The 22559-nt window shown below is 33.3% G+C and overlaps 1 protein-coding gene across 9 annotated transcripts in view; it reads right to left on the bottom strand.

The window, feature by feature from the left end:
- Positions 1-22559, bottom strand: part of ADGRB3 (adhesion G protein-coupled receptor B3) — a 459396-nt gene that overhangs the window by 251182 nt on the left and 185655 nt on the right. For all 9 annotated transcript variants that reach the window (XM_048936529.1, XM_048936524.1, XM_048936532.1 and 6 more), the window contains 5 exons: positions 20496-20606; positions 15173-15334; positions 7897-8061; positions 5736-5900; positions 4688-4852 (listed from right to left, as the gene is read on the bottom strand). In XM_048936529.1, the coding sequence (XP_048792486.1) occupies positions 4688-4852; positions 5736-5900; positions 7897-8061; positions 15173-15334; positions 20496-20606 (768 nt within the window). The remainder of the gene's footprint in view (positions 1-4687; positions 4853-5735; positions 5901-7896; positions 8062-15172; positions 15335-20495; positions 20607-22559) is intronic.

Genomic DNA, 22559 nt, shown 5'->3' with positions numbered 1-22559 from the left:
TGATCGATCTGGTGATAAATGCAATAACTATCCTGTTATGATCTTACAAACAAAAGAAAAGTTCTGTTTTGTGTTACATAAGATTAATATAATGCAGAAGTAATATTATAAATTATATAAATATGTTAATACTTAGAGTTCTTTGAGAAGCATATCTGTCACTCACTTTGGCCATTTCAGGCATGGCATTTTCACTAAGAACACTTGCTGATTCTGAACTGACAGATTCTGATTTACAGAGTTGATTCTGAGACCCAAAAATCTTACTTCTCTACAAATGCTGTTTAGAGGTTTTTTTCCTTGCTGAAAATACCATATACATGCATATATACTTGTGTTTACATATTCTATATTCTCTGTTTTACATTAGCAAGTCACCAACAGTACAAGAGGTTTTCCACCTATCTGCTTGGCAGAGTGGTGCTTGTGTGTTCTTACAAGATTTTTCAAAACTCAAAATTACATTTAAACTTGATCTTAGTGTCAGAGATAACCTGTGTACCTGTGTTTTGTGTTCAAAGTAAAAAGCATTTCCAAGACTCAGAGTTATCTGGAGAGAGATGCAGGAACAAGCTGGAGATGTAACTGAACCCAGGCAAACAAATTTTCTAGACCTTTGTTGACTTCATGCTGTGCACCTAGATGCCTTTCAACTCAATGTACAAACAATTTACATCAAGGAATGGTGCAAATAAAAAGCAAACCAGTTCTTTCCTAAACTGAAGTACATTTGGCAGAGCTTACCAATCAGACATCCACCCACATTAAAGCATCTGCGATTCTTCAACCCAAGTTGCACATGGTGACATTACAGTCACATTTGAGTGGTACTGTATCTGAATTAAAAAGCTTCTCTGGTCCTGCTGGCTCTGGTAAAGTACTTTTGAAACTTAGGCACAATTAATTCATAGCACACCCACAGAAAGAAATGGGAATTAGATGTAAAAAATCATATAGCATTGCTAAAATTTAGGAGCAAAAAATAAATACCTAGGTAAATTTGCTAAGGCTGGCAAATAAAAAGCAGATCTCTCTTTCACTGACAGTGTGATTCAGCTGTCTCTTCCCACACAGAACATGTACTCAAATTTACCCTGTTTTACCCTCCCGGTTATGCAGTGATAGGCCTGATTTAATCTTATCTAAGCACAACAAAGCTTAACAAAGTCAATAGTCTAGAAGCATAGTCCTCCTCTGACATTGACAGTGAGAGGACACGCACCTCCAAGAGGCAATCAAACCAAATCTGGAAAAGCTGCTGTACTACAGAGCAAGCAACACACATAACCTGACAGACATACAGTCAATCTAAGAAGCTAACATAAATGGGAAAGGGTGACAAAAGGGTGAAGTGGGTTAGCCAGAGACATACAGTAGAGCTAGAACTCTTGGATCCTAATTCAATGCCACAGGTAAAATTAACTCTAACAAAGAAACAGAAAAAGCTTTTGACCATCTTGTAGAGTAGGGTTGTAATGAAAGATACAACAATATCCAAAGGTCTAATTTTATTATTTACTTGTTGACAATTACTTGAATCTTCCCACTTCTCACATTCTATCACTACTAGCTAGCACTGCTTCTGGAGAAATGTATCACCTTCAGTACAAAATCATTACCTTGGCTTTTGAAGCAATTTGCAGTATTATTTTTGTTAGCAAACAAGGTGATCTGTAATTTTTTCAGTTAACATTTAAATCAAAGCTATTCCTACATTATATCTTCTACATCTGACAACAGGCTCATGAGAAAAATATTGAAGTTCAATTCTGAGTATAATCTAGGAAAAGCATAAGTATTGGAACATGCATTATTACTATGGAATTCTGTCTTATGGAATTAAGTACTTCTGGAAATGGGTAGTATATCACTGGAACCTAAGATATTCTTTTAATTATTATAAGAACATGGTCCTGCTTTTACAAAAAGGAATTTCCAGGAGCGCTCTCATTAATACAGAAGTCTTTTTTCCTGATTAATCTGGTACTTTATTTTTTGTTCTCTCATGTCCTTTAATTTTTACTTATTGATTTGATAGAATTTATGTTATGGGTTTTTTTTGTTTGTTTGTTTGTTTTTTTGTTTTTGTTTTTGTTTTTGTTTTTGTTTTTTTTCCAAAAGCTTCTCATCAGCCTGCCACGACATGGGTTGCAATTCCTTTTGCTAGCTAGCTATCTCCTTTATTCCTATAGGACAGATTTTGTCCTACTATTGTTCATCTAATGTCCTACTATTTGTTCATCCTGTATTGACCTTTCCAATGATTCTTGCTCAACTAGTTGCCTAGCAAGTCCAGTATGTTTTTTCTTTCTTATATTTGTTAACTATTTTATCCTTCACAAAAGGATTCTTTAAATCCTTAATGCTGCCGACCTATTAGGAGTGAAATACAAATTTAGATGTTTGAGATACTACAAAGGAGCAATGACTGAAGTCATACTATACACAATTTTTTGTACAGTAAAAAATAATCAGAGTTTTAAAATTAATAATTGTGAATATAAACCATTCCCAAAGGAAGATGCTCAATGTTTGCCTACAAACCAAGCTAACCCAGAACCTTGCTTCCAAATAAAGTTATTAGCCTGCCTACCTTAGTGATGATTTTATCCAGCTTCTAAAAATTCCTGACATAATTCAGTCCCTGCCAGAACTGTTTGAAGATAATCACTGATCAACTATGAAGAAAATCTTGAAAAATGCTCAGATGGTGCAGATCACAGATACAAAATTCATTCAAAATTTTGAGTTACTCAAGTGAACAGCTCTGTTTGCAATATATCTTATTAACTGTAACAGCAGAATAGGAAAAGGTTTTAATCTTCTTTTACTTACACCATTATAAGTCAGCAATATATAATATTTAGAAACTTCAGAAACTTATACATAAAAAGAAATCAGTGAAACAAAAGTAACTTTTCAGCAACTTTGTATCTTATCAGTTTTGCTTCATGTTTATTCAAAAATAATTTTTTCTATCATTTTATTTTTTAGAAAAGTTCTGGTAAATTAGCCATTGAGATGCCTTAGGAAACATAAGTCTAGAAATAAACAAATTAAATCTGTTATTCACATACAGTCTTCTGCAGAAGTATAACCAGTCAAAATGTACTTTAGGTTATTATGGTTTCTCTAAGCGTACTGGCTCTAATCTGGAAATAATCAGTTTAATAAATAAATATAGAAAATGGCAAATAATGCTCTGTGTGAATTTGACTTGTAAAAACATTTGTAAAATATTTTATTAACAGCAGGTGGCAACCTTTGAAAACTGGATTGTAGCAGCATGGTCTTACTTTTAAATATGCAAACAATTTCAAGGTTGGTTTCATAAGAAGAAACTGGTTTATCCGAATGTCTTTTTATTGAGAACATTCACAATAATGTTCTCTTAGTGTTGTACTTTTATAGAGGAAGTCTACATTTACTATGGAAATTCGTAAAATGAAAAATATAATTTATTTAGGAATCCAATATAAATTCTGTTCATTTTTTCCTGCTTTTTTTGAATAATGTATGCTTTATTAAAGCTAAAGAGAGCACTGCAGAATTAAAAGCTGGTAAACTTCACCAGTACCGTATTATATTTTTATCAACGAAGATAGTCCTTGCAGTGTTCTTCAAATGTATTGTACTACTCTACTGGAGATACCTTGACAACTGTTCTCTGATGGCTGTCAATGGATAAACAAGCTGTCTATAAATAAGTGGGCTCAATAACATAAAATTCACATCAGACATACTTCCTGCTTCCTGACCCAAAGCAACTTTTCCATTTAGTCCTTTCTGTCCTTAGCACATAGCCATCTAAATATGAAGTGGAGACTGCTAGATACATTTTGAGGCTTCCCAGCCTCAAAGTTTAGAGCCCATGATTTCCCAAGCGAATGTCTATGTCATTCTATACTATTTACGACTTGTTTCGTTGTCATATACCTATATAACAAGGCATTCTTTTTCTTTAGGAAAAGGTGTCTTCACAGATAAGTGTATTCATATTCACCCAGTGTTTTTATTTATTCATGACTTTTGAAGGAGCTAAAATGTACACCTTTGTTACCTTGCTTTTAGAAAGACTTACATCTATTGTGAGGACAAAGTAAAAGTGCTGCAAATAAACACATTTAAGCATTATACTAAAGCAGGAAAGATGCCTTTTTAGTATTATATGACTTCCACCTTTTACAGAATGTCACTTATGTATTAATTCATTCTGTACATTAAAGTAATGTTCATTGTTTTTCTCTGATCTTTACTGCACAGTAATTTTCACTAAATATTTAACACTGAGGTCTCTTGTACACGGGATAAAAATAATTCCATGATTTATAAAACCATACCTAATATGCTCATATCAATGCATTAGGCAATAATTTCTGTAGCAAACAATAATTTATCCCAATGTACATGTATCTATGCAATAAAATATTTTTCTGATACATTTATATATTATAGTATCACAATTTATTGCAAAGCTGTTGGAGTGCTCTTATATCCATTGAACTAGTTTACACTTAGCTACATCAGCACAACTCTACTGAGAAAAACAGTAGTGTTTTACCTGAAGCAAGGCCAGATATGGCTTTTTAGGACTATTGCTCTATGGATCTTGCCTCTCTCAAATATGTCCATTAAAATAAGACATACTACAGTGTAGGTAATAACAGTGATTATATTTGGTTCTCACCAGGACATCTCTGTTCACTGCACCGTCTAACTTCCTCTCCAGTTCCTTCACATTGTTGCCCAGTCACAGCAGCCCCCTGACAGATCCTTATTCGCCTCTCCCAGCCACCATCGCAGGATTTGGAACATCCACTCCAGTGGCCCCACTGGTTCCACTGGCCATTTGCTATTGGGTAAAGTATAATTACAGTGATGACAAAATGACGGTAATAAAGGAATTAGGTTATTCTTTACTTAAGCAGAAAAGAAATAGAATTATGTAATAATGACAAATAGCGATATTTAATGGCCATGGAACCTCTAAAGATGGCCTCTATCTGGCCGCTGAAAATGGGTTTGTTATCTAAATGATTTGTCTCCCAATATATATATATAAAAAAAAAAAAAAAAGTTGCACTTTCACTCTATGTTAGATTGCAAAACACACATTGTCACATTTTTGTACTTTATATGCACTTGTATAGCGCTGTACTAGAGGCACACATAAAAACACACATTTGCAATATGCATAAGTATCATTTAAGTAACTAAATACATTCTTGCAAATGATATTTTAGAAGCAGGATTTTATATGATCTGACAGGGCAAATGAGGCTTAGAAGTAGAAATACATGCAATTTAATCACCTTGAAAAGCTGCTTTTATGCTACTAGAAAATCATGAATACATGCAGTTTTAGAGCAAGAGAGAATCAGTTTATGCATATACATTTTTTAGGTTCTTGAGACACTTTATTAAATATTTTAGTCCTCAAGCAGTTCTTTCTCAAACTGCTTTAAATGATAAAACTGAAAAGCAGCTATGCAGTCTGTCACACAGCCTTTTGTGGATGCATTCTCTTTTATCTCCAGGTGGCTTATCAAATTAAAAAGAAGCCTGGCCTCAGCTACCCCTCTGGAGAGGCTGCTCTGCTCCTTCACAGCCTGCTGAGGACTGTGGTGGCCCAGAAGCCTGTCTGAATGGCAGTAGCCCCAAAATTAGAGTCATGGGGGGGTCCGGCCCTTCTCCCTCCTCCTCCTTTAGCCACAATAGGGCAAGCAAGCACTTACCTGTGCACTCAGGGTTATAGCACTCCCGGCTCTCAGCCCAGGGCCCCCTGCATTCAGAGCCGCCGTGGGCTGCTGCTGTGCACTGCCGGCTTCGCTGCTGGGTGCCGTTGGAGCAGGTCACTGAGCACTGGCTCCACGGGCTCCACTCCTGCCACTGTCCATCCACTGTCACAGCAGGCACAAAAGAGATGGACACAACAAAGTTACTACCAAAGCAATGCAAGGCTTCACAGGCTTGTTCTCATGTAGGGATTTCATTCTGGAGAAACAGAGCTCTTTGGACTGAGCCAGAAGGTATTTGACTTACAACAGTCAAATACAGATCATGTTATGAGCTACTTTAAAATAATTTGAAATGATTTTCCTTTTTCTTTTTCCTTTTTATCTCCTCATTTCCTCCTTTTCATCTCTTCAGATTTTACACTGATACAACTAAGGACAAATTATGACTTTGCTCATAAACCACACAATTTGAAAGACTGTGAAGTTTCCTTTTTCCCTAAAACAAGATCTTATTTAAAGGACTTGTCTTTTAAGGCAAGAGTGGGGACCAGTTTTGTATCACGTAATCCCTGAGCCCTTGAAAGTGATTCTGCACAGCTGCAGCTGTCACTCACATAAGTCATTTTATGAGATTCTCAGTCCCCATTGTGAAATTAAATCTGTTAGCTGAATAGGAATGACCACATTGCCTGACACACAGACTCTGTTCTCTACACATATAATTAATTTATTTATATAATTGAGCCTCCTTCTCAGGTAAATCATACAACAGTCTTTTGAGAGAAAATGTAGATCAGAAATAGCCTTTTTTTTTTTTTTTTTTTTTTAATTTCTTACATCAGAAATTTTATTGATTGAAATAAAATATTAAAATGCAAAATAATTAAAAACATTAACCGATTTCCCATATAAGTGAAAATGTACACTTGTTTTTGTAATGGATAATAGGACTAGATAGTATTTTAAAAATATAGGTGCACCTGTGTTCAGAGAAATAAGGAGGTGAGCTATTTTACTCTTTTTATAGCAAAGGTAATAGCTGACTGTATCTTTGGTATCCAGGATCTCAGAGACCAGTGAATTAAAAGAAGTGGCATTTAAAGCTTTTTTGTTTTTCTGTTTTGTCTATTTCCTGAAGTTCTATATTAAAGATTTTATGCAATGCCTTGTTGGTTGTGAACCATTTCTCAATGCAGATGCCTCTCAAGCTGGGAAGCTACAGCCTGATAATTTCTTCAGCAGAATTTTTTCCAATTCAGCAGATTTTTTTCCAAACATGAAAGCTAGTTGCATTCATTAATCATTAGAGCTTTATGTGAAGAGGAAAATATTATGAAAATTACATTTCAATGCACCCTCTTCAGTTTATTCATTGCCATATAGTATTATTTAGGGTAGGAAAGATCAAATCCATTATCACAGTGTTCTTGGAAAAAACTCATTCTGTGACTTCTTGTGTATATTTCACAGATTTTATCTTTAGAAACTAAAAGTATGTGAACTTTCAACTTCTGAAATACTGCTATGAGGCTAACAGACTTAACGTGAAGATTTCTTTATAAAATTGAATATTCATATTACAGCAAAGTAGAAAATATACTTCCTATGGTGAAAGCCAGTAATGTACAGATAACTGTTCAAAATCCAGAATTATGAGACACATCTCAATTTTATCAAATTATGTGTAATACCTTTTTTTCAATACTGAAGTGAACTGAATATGTTAATTTATTCTCTACTAGTTCTATTTGGCATTTTTCTTGTCAACTTTGCCTCATGCTCATATATCATGTTAATTACTTTTGTGTAGGCTCAAGTGAAATTGCACAGCTACCAACCTGGTGAAAAACTAGATTAAATCATGTTTTTTGCAGCTGCATGCAGGACTAAAATGAAAAAAAAAAAAAAAAAAAAAAAAAAAAAAAAAAGTGCTGCAGTATGTTTTGTTCACCAGAATTAAACAAAACTGTAGCTATGATCTGCAGTGATCATTTGGACTACTACAGTCAAAGTTACTAGGAATTACTACCCATCTTTACTCATTCCATATGTCCTTTTTTTAAAGTTTGTGTGTGAGCACAAAGGATAATCAAAGAAATTGCAAGCAACTCACACTGAATGCACTGTAACAAAGCATAAAGTTGCTATATAAGCTCACCAGGGCAGAGTGCAATATTGCACGGTTTGTGTTGTGTTTCAGGTCCATCACACGATCTTCCCCCATACTGGGGAGGTATACATGACCTTGTCCTAGTTCTTTGGCCTCGACCACATGTGAATGAACACAAACTCCAAGGTGACCATTCCTCCCAAACGCCATGTACTGCAACAAACCAAAGGAATTTTAACCAGAAACAGACACACAAATAACAGAAGGATTTTAAATTAAGCAGGATCAATATTGTAAAAGGGAATTACTTTGCCAAATTCAAGGTAACTGGTACAGAGGTATCTCTAGTGCTGCTAAATTATTCTTCCATTTAAAAGTAATAATAATAATAAAAAATTAAATAACAAACTGTTATTTTCATTACATTTCATTACATTATACTTAATATACTAATCTCACTCACGTTTTCTTTTCTTTCATTCTTCTTAGAAAGCTGTCTTCCCTTTTCAAAAACTGTTTATTAATTTCTGGTGCATGACCTGATATGTATAATAGCTCTGATTTTCAGGAGACTAGTCTTTATGAAAACCAGGCATATGCTTTAGATCTCAGCATAAAACTAAAAACTTGAAGGAAACAGAATTAAGTTCTATTTTGAAAATAAATGGATAACTGCAACAATGTTATTATGAAAACTAGGGCTCTTACAACTGTTCCACATGTTTATATTCATGAGGAAAACTGGCAGCACATGTACTTGACTATCTTCCTCAAAAATACTAAGAGCAAATAAGCAAAAGAGATTTGCAATATATTGTTACTTGAACATATTCATTGATTTAACATACACAGTAATGCATGCATCACTATCTTAAAAGATGTTGACTCAATAAACTTCAAATACTTTCAGAAAACAGAATAAATTATAACCACATGTAAATATTTTTATATACAAGTAACTCACAAAATTTATATAAAGAAACATACAATTTACACATTTTCTAATTTTTTTTTTCCACTGCAGGAGAAACTGATACATATATATCATATGTATTCCCTTTTCAGAAACAATGGTAGTTAAATATTCAGCAAGTTCTTCAGCATAGTGCTGTTAAATATGTACTCGTAAGAAAACTCTAATCATAATTTGGCAAAACTGTTCTTTATACATTGAAAATACTGCAAAACACACTTTACTTATTCTTGTTAAATAGAAAACAAAAACAAAAAACAAAAAACAAACAAAAAAACATTTGCACAGATTTTGATTAGGCTACATTTGGAAAAAGGAAAACTTTATTAATGCTAGACATTAGGAAAAATCCAGAGAATTAGTACTCAGTTTGAGCATTAGAGTTGGTATCATAAAACTGTGTTTCTGCAACATGGTCTGTTTGAATGGTGTCTAGAGGGTGAAATGGTGTACAACACCTCAGTGTATCGCTGGTAATGGTTTGACACATTATAAAAGAAATAGATTTTCTGATTTTCCTCACATTTCTTTCATCACAGTGAGAGAACTTTTCATTTATAGCTTCCTTTGCCCTGAAGGCACGTATCACCTGCCCCATTCCTACAAATAAAACTCTCTTCTTGTATGTATCAAAATAAAATTTCCTGAGGTGGAATTCAGTTTCCGAGGTGAGAAGGAGGTACAGCCCTCTGGTATGTTATCCCAGAACATTCAGTAAGATCAAGGACAATTGTTCATATAGGTATGTTCTACTGCATTTCAGTAAAATTAAGGAAAATTGTTATTTCAAATTTTAACATTAAGATAAAATATTTTTTAGGTAACAGCAGAGAAATTGTACCTGATACAAAACACTAAATTTCATACAGTGAAAATTTTCACCCACTAGATAACAGCTCAGATGGGCTAAAGTTTTTGAGTTGGTCGCATACAAGTGGTTGTAAAGTAGAATAATTATTTCATGTCATACATGGCTAGATTTATAAAAATTCTGTTAATTTAAACACCACATAAATCTGCAAAACAAACAAACAAGCCAAACAAAACAAAACAAAACAAAACAAAACAAAACAAAACAAAACAAAAACAACCGCCCAGGAACTTCCAACTTCCTGTCAAAAATGATAGATTTTAGTAATTTAAGAAACCTTGATTAACTTTGACATTTTGTCAAAACCAGGAAACCTAAGTCCCCTAAAAATAATAAGTTTATGACTATATGTGCACATAAGCTCTTATGTTTTGTCTTCTCTTTAACATTTACTAGGAGTAAAATTGATAGTCAGAAGAAACAGGAAAATAGTTTAATTTACTGATACCACAGTGACTGATGAAAAGTTGCCCAGTTCAAACTAAAAATAACCTCATAAAAATAAGAAACATAACCAGGAAAGACTAATTATAGAAATACTGTTCTGTAAAAATAATAAATTAGAGAGATTAGACAATATATAGATATAAAATGAGATTTTTTTTAGGGTCCATATGAGTTTACATCTAATGTTTAGTTTGGAGTTTTATTTTGATGTTGTCAAAATATTATGCTAGTTGTCTTCATTCAAAATAATTAGGAAAAAAAAAACGAACAACAAAACTCAAAACTGTAACAACAACAGAAAAAAACATAAACTGAGGGCTTGTTTAAACTATTGTCTTGAGACAAGAGATTCTGGCAAGAGTGATTACACGTTAGGAGGAACATGGAGTAATTATTTTGTGATTTTGGATATGAACAGAAGCCAGAAGCCAAAACAACATGTCTCATTTGGGTGGATGCAATCTTGCACCAAATTCTATCTGTTTCTAGTTTCAAGTGAGATGCACCCTAAATCATCTTCTGTGAAAACAATTGATTGGTAAATCAAAACTTCAAAGTATGCTATTGTATGTATAGGCTTGTATATCTGCAAGTAGTAGATAACTAATGAATTCAAGTATGGAGATGGCATACCACTAAGTAAACAACCAATGTGAGCACTGAAATCTCAAGGAGAATTAATACATCCAATGCATCTAGATCAGCTTTAAAAAACATTTTACTTTTACATTTCTTACCTTTACAATTTTTTTTCCTGATATTTCACTTATGTTTTCTTTTATATCATTCCCTAAATGCAAAAAACCATATAACATCCAATGAATTATAGCCAGATGAGCTATGCCAAATTACACCAGATGGAGAGCTGGCCCACAGAGGAGTTACTGTTTTCTATAACACAGTTTCAGATGCAAGATTCATTAGATGGGACAAAAATACTCAAATTATTGCCAAGTTATCTGTCAAAAACATTGCTAGCACAATGAGCTTGGATTACTGCACAGCATCTTTCCCTTCATTCTGCCACTCTGTGAACCTAATCATGTTTAAGTGAACACCCACAGTGTTCACAATGCAGAACTTCTGTGAGATGGGAGGAGGCGTTAGGCCATGCTGGCCTTCGTTCTACAAGAATATTTTGGTGGATTTTTTTTTTTTAATTGGAGTTTAAATGCTTATAATTTGTTCAGCATTAAACAGAACAGATATTGGAACAATACTATGACCACTGATGTGTTTTGTTTTAAGTTACAAATATTTCAACATGACTGAGTAATTGTATGGAAGCTGATGCTCGATACAGGATTTTAAAAAAAATAAAAGATATTAGAGATTTTGCATGCATGAATTTAAATGCTATAGTTTCTGATACGGTTTCTGCTTCTTCAGTACGTCTTAAATTGTGTATTCCAAGACTTTTCTTAAATTAGTAGCAAATAAGCTCAACAAAATTTCAGAAACCTGCATACATCCTTCATGTTTAAATCATACATCCATTCTATTTCTGCTGTGCCTCTTTCTAATTATAAATAAAATTTTCCTCACTATTGTTTTCCCACTCTCAAGTGAAAGTTTGAACTTCCAGAGCATAGATTACTAACAATTAAGCTGTAGGATTTAAAAACTTTAAACAGTTTTGTAAGTGTAGCCATGCAGGCACAGAATATAAGGAAATATGCAACCTTTCAGCAATATGGCTAAACTTCACTGACCTAAGCCTCGAGAAATAAAGGGAATACAGCAGTCTTAGCACAGTCAAAATACAACTTTTGAGCATACAAATATTTGAAGTGTTTTAGAATATTCTTATTCCTGTTGTGTTTTGTCTTACCCATAATCATGAAAGTTCTGAATGTCAGCCAAATTTTTTAGTGAAAGTGGTTGATGGCAATGAAGAAGAAGAAACAAAAAATAACTGAGATGATCTTCAGGTACAGAAACTCAATTTTTTTCTCCTTGAAGTCTTAGATGCATTAGAAATTATACAGTAAGCTAAAATGAATCAGTAGCACTGCAGTATTGGATACTGAGATGCCCTTACTTGCAAAAGAAACAACAGTTACATGAACTATATTTTGTTTCTTACTACACTGCATATTCTGAGAAGGCTCCTAAATCTAAGATACTGTCTGAATTACCTAATGGGCTCCCATCCCTGAAATACTGGACTTGAACAAATATAAATAAATGAAAAATTGTGTCAACAACAGCTCCTTCGTGATTTTAGTTTAACTCTTTGTAATATTACATAGGTGTTATATACATACATGTACTCAGCAGAATGAAAAGAAAAAAAGATGAACCAAATAGCCTTCATGTACTTAGGCAAAACATGTTGTGGTATAGCCTACTGTTGAATAATGATGAACCTGTTGGATCACATTCTCAAAATTTACGAGGACAGTGAGATTACAGGTACATGTATATAGATGTATTCACTACTATCCAGTGATGTCTATTCCCAGTGGAAGCTAAAGGGAGTATATAAAGACTATATATGAAAACACTCTTTCAGGCTTTCATTAGTATTTTCAATTTGAACAAGTTCTCTTGAAGCTTGTTGATAAATGGTTGAAGTATAGGCCCCTCTGCATAATTCTTTATTTTGAAATGACAGTTTTGCTGTTTGGAAATGCTATCGTAGCTCTCAAAATGGCTGTATTTTTACTACTCGCATAAACATATAATGAATACACTCCAGTAGATCTTGTATGTATAGGTTGCAAGTTGTACTGTTATTTTTGTATTTATATTGCTTCTAGTTTACTCTCTAAGATGTAAAAGTTTTCTGTACCAACTGAGAACAAAAGCTGTGTGTAATGACTGGTGCATGTCAAGGTTCAAAGGCCATCTCCCATGTACAGATGCATATGTTTGGGCTCTTCTGATAAACTTGTGTTTTAATTACAGGACTCTACAAACTATGTGTTTTTTTCTGTATGAGCCAGGAATAATCTTGAATTCTGCAACCCTTTGAGACAGAATAAATAGTATAACAAGACAGAGGATAATAATAATAATTAAAGAGATGTTTAAAAACTTAATGGAGCTGTGACTAGGTAAAGCATCTTTCTAAATTGCTAATCTTGCATACTGCCACACACAAGAACCCCTGTAGCCAGAGACCAATATAAATGAATAAGGCTACTGTAATTATGTAAAACAAAATACCTAGAAGACATACTATCATAGCATGAGATACATAAAGATTATAGGAATCAGGTGTGGTGACCTTAAAAATATTTTGGCAATTCAGTGAGAATTAGTAGCCACTGCTCAAACTGAATTCTGGAAACAGAATGTGAGGAAAGAGCTCCTCCGTGGTTGAAAAATATGGGACATTATTTTTTTGTGAGCTAATTTGCTAGACAATGCAAATTTTAGGAATTAACTTTTTTTCCAGATTATTGTGAATATTTATCTTGACTGCTGTGTTACATAGATTTGTTGTTTTGATATGAAACTCTCATATTCCTTAGTGGAGAAAATTAAGATAAAATTCTGTAAAATTAAGTGATCTAAACCCTTGCCTTTTCTGTGGCAATTTTAAACGAACAAGAAGGCAAGCAGAGCTGCATATCATTGAGAGTGCTGGAAAGTGTTTTCATGTCTATATTATATGAAAGGAAACCTCAAAGGAGTCTTTACAGCTTTGACTGTTTGGAAAGTTTGTTCTTTTATTTTATAGTTTTCTTTTTGTACTTCCTATTTTTGTACTTTCAAGTTGAGAGTTTTATTTGGAAAGTATCTCACCTCTGGTAGACTGCAAGGTAGCCTATCCTTTTATTATTGTTATTGGCCACCTTTTTTTGTATGGAAAATTTAAAGACGTCACAGTCAGACACATCTGGAGTTTTCTACCCTGAAATATTGAAAATCCAGGTGAATTGCTTATCTAGACTAGAATGATAAAGCATTTGGTGCTGATACAGTGTTGGCTTATAAAGATACAATATTTTAAGATGCTTTTAATTGTAGGAGTCTGTAAAGGCTTATACTGCTAATATAAAAAATCTGAGGTGGTCACATATGCACCTTCTCTCGGATATTTTCCAACACATAATTGCAAAATGAATCTACTTGCACGTGGTGCTATTCACTCAGACAAAGCTCAGAGGGTATGTGTATGAGACAGTACAGTTTACTTCAGAAATTGAGTAAGTTTCCATAGAATCTGAGGATGCTCAGATGAAGGTTTACAAAAGAGCTGACAAATTTGGTCATCTGAACGGAGGCATATCATTCTTCCTTTTCAGAAACAAGGGAAAATGAATGTGGTCACAGGCCATATACCTTCCCTTTTCTTTCCTATCTTAGATAAATCATACCCTTGAGCAGACTCTAAAGAAACAAGATGTATCCTTTCAGCAGCTACCTCAAATGTGCCTGTCTCTTCTCCTTAGAGTTTAACTACTGCTGAACTCTACATCCAAATCTCTGAGATGAAAGGAGTAGGAAAACTGTAATGCAAGATACTAATGACCTTTACCTTTTGTCAGCTGTAAGAGGATTATTTTTGTCCCATCTTTCCTCCACTAATGAATAACTGTTACTCTTGCCAGATTAATGTAAAAGAAGACATTACTGTGCAGAGGACACTGTCCAGCCCATTGCCTATAGGACAGTATTCTAAATGGCTAAACTGCAGAATCAAATTACCTGTGTTAACACTCTCTGTTAATCAGTCTCTGTTTCTTATCTATTGGTAATCTGGGTTTCTGCCCTAGTTTATATTTTATACTTAAACTGTGCCTTATATTTTATTCTTTTTTAGTGGAAAACAGAACACAGACATAAAAAAATCTGAAGCTGTCAGAAAAAAGGACTCTTGTTATATACCTTGACTGTTCTGAAAATAAAAATAACAATTTACATCATAAAATTTTATAGCTGAATAGAATTACACTTCTCTATTCTAATTCATGTGCTCTTAGGAAATTCATAATAATAAAAATAAAAAATATAGTTTCAAGTTCTTATCATTACACAGTTCAAAAACATCCACAATTTTATTTATTGGCTGCTAACACTACCTGGACAGAGGGCAGTGTTATTGCAAACCCTTGATTCTCTTAAAGGGCCGCTGCAGTGTGTCCCGTAAGGTGATACACAAGTTCTGGTTCGCACCTGCGACCCTTGACCACAAGTAACTGAACACGTACTCCACTGGGCCCACTCTTCCACACCAGATTCACCTGTATTCAAGACAACAAACAAACATGAATATAGGGATAAGTATTAATGAGACATTTTTCTTGCTGAAATTCATTACAATCTGCCTTTGCAAATTAAAGACAAAAGTAACATGTCAAAATAAATGTTTAAAAGTTCATGGAGTAAAGCAGCTGTGAAAATGTGCAATGAATAGAAAATAAAGACCTTAAATTCTATAGTTTCACAGTTCTTGTTAGAAGGAAACACTTTGGTCATTTAGAATTATTTGTGATTTTCTAAGAACAAGTGCCTCTCAACATTTTAGGAACAACACCACCCTCAGGATGCTCCAAGAACATAAGCAACTATTTTTATATAGTGGTAAAAGATTTATCTTTGATACTGACACATTTCACTCTAGAATTAAATTCTTAGAACTCTGCCAGTAAGGGAATTTGGATTCAAAATAACCCCAAACCAACCTCCTAATTTCTTTTCTTTTCTTGAGTGGAGAAGAGTCATGAACATGAACAATGGAATGGAAAATTTGATTTGAGCACTGCTCTGTTCTTTGCTTTTGACCTATGGCTCTTCTAAATTGATAAATGCACTAGATCTTGTTACTGTGCGTAGTACTTAACATTATATTCAAAGCTGTCAGATTTGGAACAGTGAATCAAAAATTCTCAATTAATAATTTATCCAATAAATTGATTAATTACTTGCCTGTAATTTGGAATAATTTTTCATTTTTAAAATTCTGTGGCTACATCAAAATAGCAAAAAGTTTTTCATTCCTGTTTTATGGGATCCACTATTCTAATTTTTATGTAATTACATTGAAAGATATAAGTATAGTGAACAAAACAATGTAATTTGTTAATCTCATACATTTGATTTGTGTAGATTTTCACTGCTGATACAGAGCACATTATTATTATTATTTTGATGGTCTTCTTGCATGAATATTCAGGCAAAAATATTTAAGTGTCATAAATTAAATGACTATACTCATTTCTCAATTTACTTTCCCAAAAGCATTCACATGCAGCAAAGTTGTTGAGTACTCTCAGAAAACAAATGCGCAAGTAATCTGAAGAGGACTGAAGGTGAATGCTTTGAAAACTGTTAGTAAATAACATTGTATTCAGGTTCACTTCTACCACTAAAACTCAGTAAAAAAATAGCAAGCCTATTCTACAGCCTGGATTTTTTAAAGGCTTTTCTTCAATCAAAAATTTTTATGCTGTAAAATCAGTGGTAAATTCAGCTTCACAGTAATGATAACATTTCAGTCTTGAATACCTCAAGATTGCAATCCTATCTTCCAAAATTTTTGGTAACAATCAAGGGAATGCGTGCAAATCAGGAAGACTCTGGTGGTTATCTTGCAAGAAGTTGTTAAATTTTATACTATTTGTTGAAACAGTGCTTTTGTTAAAAGCATCTGTCCAAGGTGGTTATTCTATTTTTATTGTTTAGTTTTGTTCTGTTTCCAGAGACCAAGCAAGAAAGCCAGGCAAAATGCATGTCTCTGAGAGCCTTCTAAGAAACAATTCTAAGGCTATTTAATGCTTTAAAATAACTATGCTGCTTATTTGGTTAGAACATAGAATGCTTTAAATTCAGCACACAAATCCCTCTGCTTTTTTATAAAAATGTATGTAATTGTAAAAGATTCTAGGGACAAGGAGTAAATGACGAGACACTTTAACAGGAGTTCACCTAAGTGAGCTGCGAAGTCAGCTTCTTTATTTGTTGGGAGAAGAACAGAGAAATTTAATCACTGATTACTGGTTTAATCATTTTACTGATAGACAGCATTTTGATTAGACTGCTACATGACTTGAGTTCAGGTTAGAGTATATAATATGATAATAACAGGTAGAGAATACAGTTATACAATCTGTACTCTAAACTTCATCTATGTCATTAAAACACTTGTATTGCTATGAGTTTCCTGGCTAAAATTTTTCTTGCATTTTTTTTCCCTACAAGTTTGAAGCTTGACTTTGACATTTTGAAGTAGTTAAGATGAATGGTGAAACAGCAGAAAAAGTCAAACTGATGTTGCTTATACTCAGTGCAAATTATCCATTCTCCTACACAGCTAATAAAATATAAAAATGATGCATTACTAATAAAAAATATCTGAGTTCTTAACACGACAAAAAAGTCCTCAGAATATGGTGGAAATGAGCAGTAGTCTGCATGTAAGAAGCATGAGTGAATTTTGAAACTGATACTGATTAAATCCTGAGCGTGTGTGTACAGTCCATTCACAACAGGTAGAATTCAGCAATATACTGCAACATATAAAAATGATAGAAAAATTTAATCTTTGCCAAACAAACAACTTCCACACTAACATGATTTTTGTGCAAAAAGAGTGAAATTGGAGAAAATTTTAAAAAATCCACAAACTTATCTAATCAATTACTCCACTTCCTTTTGCCAAATACAGTTTGATTTTTTGGTGATTTTTAATTTTTCCAAGTATTAAATTCTGCTGTTAGTGTGATTTTATTTTTATCTGTCTTTAAGGAGGAAAATGTCTTTGCAGATATAGGCCAATGCTAATCATTTCAATTTTAGCAAATAGAGAATTTTTATTTTCCAAAATAAATGTGGGTTCCCTGGAATGCGTAGATACATCTTTTTTTGTTCTTTTAATTTTATTTTTAAATGGAAATTTGAAAAGGGATACTTTTTATTTTCATTCTGAGTTTCAGTTATTTGAGAACTCTTGGATTTACTGTGGTATCATATTAAAACTACATTCTCAAATTAACAGTTGGCAGGCTACCAAGCTCTCCTGCTCTGCTGCTCAATATATTTAAGAGGAAACAGAACTTACTGTATGGGAGGCCTCATTGATCTGTGTAACACTTACCTGTATTATACACTCTAAATCCCATAACACCTAAGGGAAGGATCAGTCCAAACACATACAATGGTAAGTATGGGACAATAAATTATTTACACAATATTTTAAAAAATATATTATATTCTGCCTTGTATCGCTCACAAACAAACAGGAAAATGCATCTGTTAATATCACATGTTAAAACTCAGTTTCCCAGCAAAATTCAGTGGATTAAGTCCACTTTTCTAACAGTACTAAACACTTATAAACTAAATATCTTTCCTAAGAAAGTTCTCTCTCCCTGTCTCTACCTTTTTAAGCCGTATAAACATTTTGTATATTTCCACGTTTTCTTATTATACAAAATATAATATTAAGCAAGCTAAAAATATAAGAATCCTGAAACTCAGCATCAATTTACAAGATATTTTAAGGGCTATTAGCCTCCTTAGCATCTAAGTAAATGCGTAAATTATGTTAGAAACACCTATTGAATTGGTTTAAGAAGATATCACATTAATTATATCATAAGAAAATGAATGCATTAGAGGTGAAGAAAATATGCGATGGTCACTACAAAGAAAAATCAAAATGAAGATATGAAAATTAGTAAGTATGTCCAAAAAGAACACAATATTATTTAAAATGTGTTAACCTACAGTATTTAAAAGATACATTTCCTCAAAGTTTGGTATGAAAATGTATGTGCTCTGCTGATACATCTCACCTGCTTTCAGAGCAGAAACTTGCAAAACAAGCCTATATAATTTTGTTAATTCATCTCCCACTCATCACACAATATATCAGAAAGTGATGGTATACATGCTGCATTTATAATCCAGTTCTCTAACACCATAATAGATGCACTGCAATGGATGACTAGAAATTATCAGATACAAGTTTTACCTGATAATATGAAAGGTTTAGGGATTTATATGAGGAAATAAAATAAATCCTCTTATTTGTATAGTAATTGTATGAATTCAAGAAGCAGCATAAAAGCAAAAGTGTTATTCTATGCAGTAAGCAACTAACATTATAAGTCTGATCTAGGCATGTAAGTAATAAGTTCTACTTGTCCACAGTAACTGTATGAAGATCAACAGGGTTTCTTGGCTCCCTACTTTCATTTATGCATGATATACAAGAGTGTTTACTTACAGTAGCATCAACTGGGAGTTAGATATAAAAGTAGTCCTATGGATTAATAGCCGGAAAACAGAAGTCTGTTTCCTCATCTCAATTATTTACCAGATAGATCTACACTGTTTGCTGTAGATGCAGATGTGTTTAGATTACTCTACTGATTTCTGCAAGTCTGTTAAGCAAAGCACCTTACTACTAAGAAAGACAACATGCAACACAACTAGATGCAATTGTAATTCTTTTACTAAAGTGAATATAAAACTGAAGGCATTATATATGATTGATGCAGGCTTATTTTCTAGGTTAGTAACTATGAAATATAGAGAAAGTTGTTTCAAATCCATACAATAATTATGGGGCACAAGGCTTTTAGTGCAGTAGTTTATTGGAACAGAGTATGTACGGAACCATTAAAACGTTAGATTTTGCCAACAGATACACAGACCATTACTATGTCAAAAGGGGGAATGATTTCGGTGCTGTAGAGTTTAATTGCCCCCATTAAAAATTTGTCATTGACTTCACAGGTAGCTGTGGTAGATGTTGACAAACCGATGTTTTTGTAACTTCAGCTCTGGATTTGTAATATCATTTTGGTGTTCTTAATCTAAAGAAAATGCAGTTGTTAAAAAAAAATAGAAAATATCTTCTAGAAGAAAAACTGTTAGATAATTTGCACATCCAATTAAAAACTACTTACGGCCAATTTCATTTTGCAATTATGAATCTGGAAACTAGATAATAGAGCATTGTGCAGGGCCAAAGATAGTAAGTGCTGAATGTAGGGACTTTAAAGTCATCCTAGTAATTAATTAATTTGATAAGTGGCTAAGGTGGGATTAGACCTTAGTCTATTTATACAGAAATTCTGGAGCATGCTCTTAACATCATCTTTGGAAGAAAAAAAAAAAGTCAGAGTAAGCTGTCTTGTGTCTTCTACATATGAGACTGCTTTTATTACTATTCATGCTTACATGACACAATTCAATATCCACATTCACAGTGCATGTTTGTGTACCTGATTCTTCGCTACTTTATTTATGGACTTTAACTGGTGAAAAAAAAATAAATGATTCAAAAAAATTATCAGCTTAGAAAACTGACAAATATGCAGCAAAAGATTATGGAAACATGCAGTGGTTTTGCTAAAATTAACAACAGTAAATAGAAAAATGTAACTGATGTATTACCAGTTTGTGCCATAAATTTAGCAGCATCAGCTTGTTCCTGAGGGACCCTTTTCTCATGAACAGATCGAGGTCGCTGACTTTTAATTGTATGATCTCCCATCATTCCAAATTCTAAAGACAGAATAAAGGTTTATGAAAGCTTGTGTGTAGACATTTTTCAAAAGACACATACTGTCTCATGCAATATGTTCCTAAACATACCTGGAAGCTTGTGATAAGATTCAGGTAAATGATCATGGCAGTTATCATCAACTTAGCTTTGCTACACTCAGCTTTTAATAAATACTTCAACTTACATCTGCAGATTCTTAAACATGAATTTCATTTATGAATCAACAGTCAGTGTACTGATACATACTATAAATACACTGTGTGACATGGGACAAAACCGATTATTCAAATGCAGACACATTATTATTAGAGTTAGTGCAGTCCACACCAGAAAATGTGACAGAGCTAGACACTGCTGTTCTTCAACACAGCCTGTCCTCCAGAGGACTTCTATTTCTGCATTTGTCTTTCAGGCTGATGACGCCTTCAACAAAGATAACAAGTCATCTTTCGGAATGGTGGCAATGCAAATCAATAACTAAGCCAGTGAAGTGCTTCATTTTTTAGGTTGAATCCCAAAGAAGAAGTGTTTTTGAATTATTTCATTCCTACAAACTATTGGTTATACAGAACATAGATTATATCTTGCTCTCAGTATTTAAAAAGAAGTCCTCATTGATTTTAATGGGGAAAACTATGCAAAAATCAATTACGTAGAAAGGTTCTCAGTGTGGGAGACAAGCACTTCAATTTTTATTTTATTGCTGCTGTCATTTTCTCTGTCTGGTCCTGTACAAACATCCTGTCCTCTACATCATAGTCCATTTTCCTTTCTTTGATGAAAAATGGAGCATTCTTTGAACTTAAAGCAGGGCAAGTGCCTCTTTTGCACAGTACCCACTGGTCCTCCCAAGTACACACAACAATCCACAGTTTGGTGTTACATATTGGGTTTTTGGTAGCACTCTATTTTATGTATCATGAGTTCAGAACTGTGGACTAACATTGAAGGTTCTTCAACTACAGATACATGAAGCTGCTGATGAGGCAGCAGGCATCTGAAGCACTGAAAATAGAAAGATTATAATATACCCTTCTGCTGGAAGGTTACATGGCAAATGCAAATACAAAATTCAAAATTCTCCTCAATTTGTAAAGTTGTCAAGATAATAAAACTTACCTTCCTGCCTCAAAAGATGCAAAACATTATAAATGATGTGCTATTAACAAATCCTATAAGTAGCATCAACACACTATCTCATTAAATCATTAAAATGAGTGAAAAATCTTATTTCAGTTTAGAGAAAAAATATTATAAGGCAAACACAATTTCAAGTGGTCAATCAGCAGAGAGAGGTGATTTTTTTCCCCATTTCTGGCAAGTTATTGTTATATTTCTCCAAATTAGTGCATCACTTTGTAAAAATTCATTAATGACACCACTTTATGTACAAATTTAATTACTCATTTCAGAACAGCAATGAAGTTTGCATTCTAAAGAGAAAATCTGAAAAAAAAATCTAATTACTAAAATACAGTTTCAGATTTAAGCATTCATTTCTTCTTAATACATCCCAGGAATACATGTCAAAATAATTACATAATTACATATATCTACATACATATGAGTGCATGTACGTGTGTTTAAAAATGTTATGAATATATTTTTATAAAAGTATGTCTTCTACAGCTCACTAAGACAGATTCTTATTCTGTTGGAAATCTTTTATAGTTCAAGTTTTGCAGTTGATAATCTATTGCAAATTGAGATTAGAATGCTGCTTTTAAAATTTCTACAAGTTGTCAGGCAGATGGCCATTTAAACTGTAATTAACAACATGATGAGGAACAAGAGAATTTACATAGCTTTTCCGTTGAAAAAAACTATGAAAGCTAGGCATGTTTGCATTTAGTTTGCTGCCTGGACATTGCTGGCTTGTTAGGCAATTTAGAGGATCTGGGATAATTCTGCAGAAGACTAATCTTTAAGTTACAAAAAGAGTACAATACAGG

The sequence above is a fragment of the Lagopus muta genome, chromosome 2 (genome assembly GCF_023343835.1).
Source record: "Lagopus muta isolate bLagMut1 chromosome 2, bLagMut1 primary, whole genome shotgun sequence".
Classification (NCBI taxonomy): domain Eukaryota; kingdom Metazoa; phylum Chordata; class Aves; order Galliformes; family Phasianidae; genus Lagopus; species Lagopus muta.
Note: the sequence above shows the minus strand (reverse complement) of the source record. Positions and strands in the feature narration are given on the sequence as shown.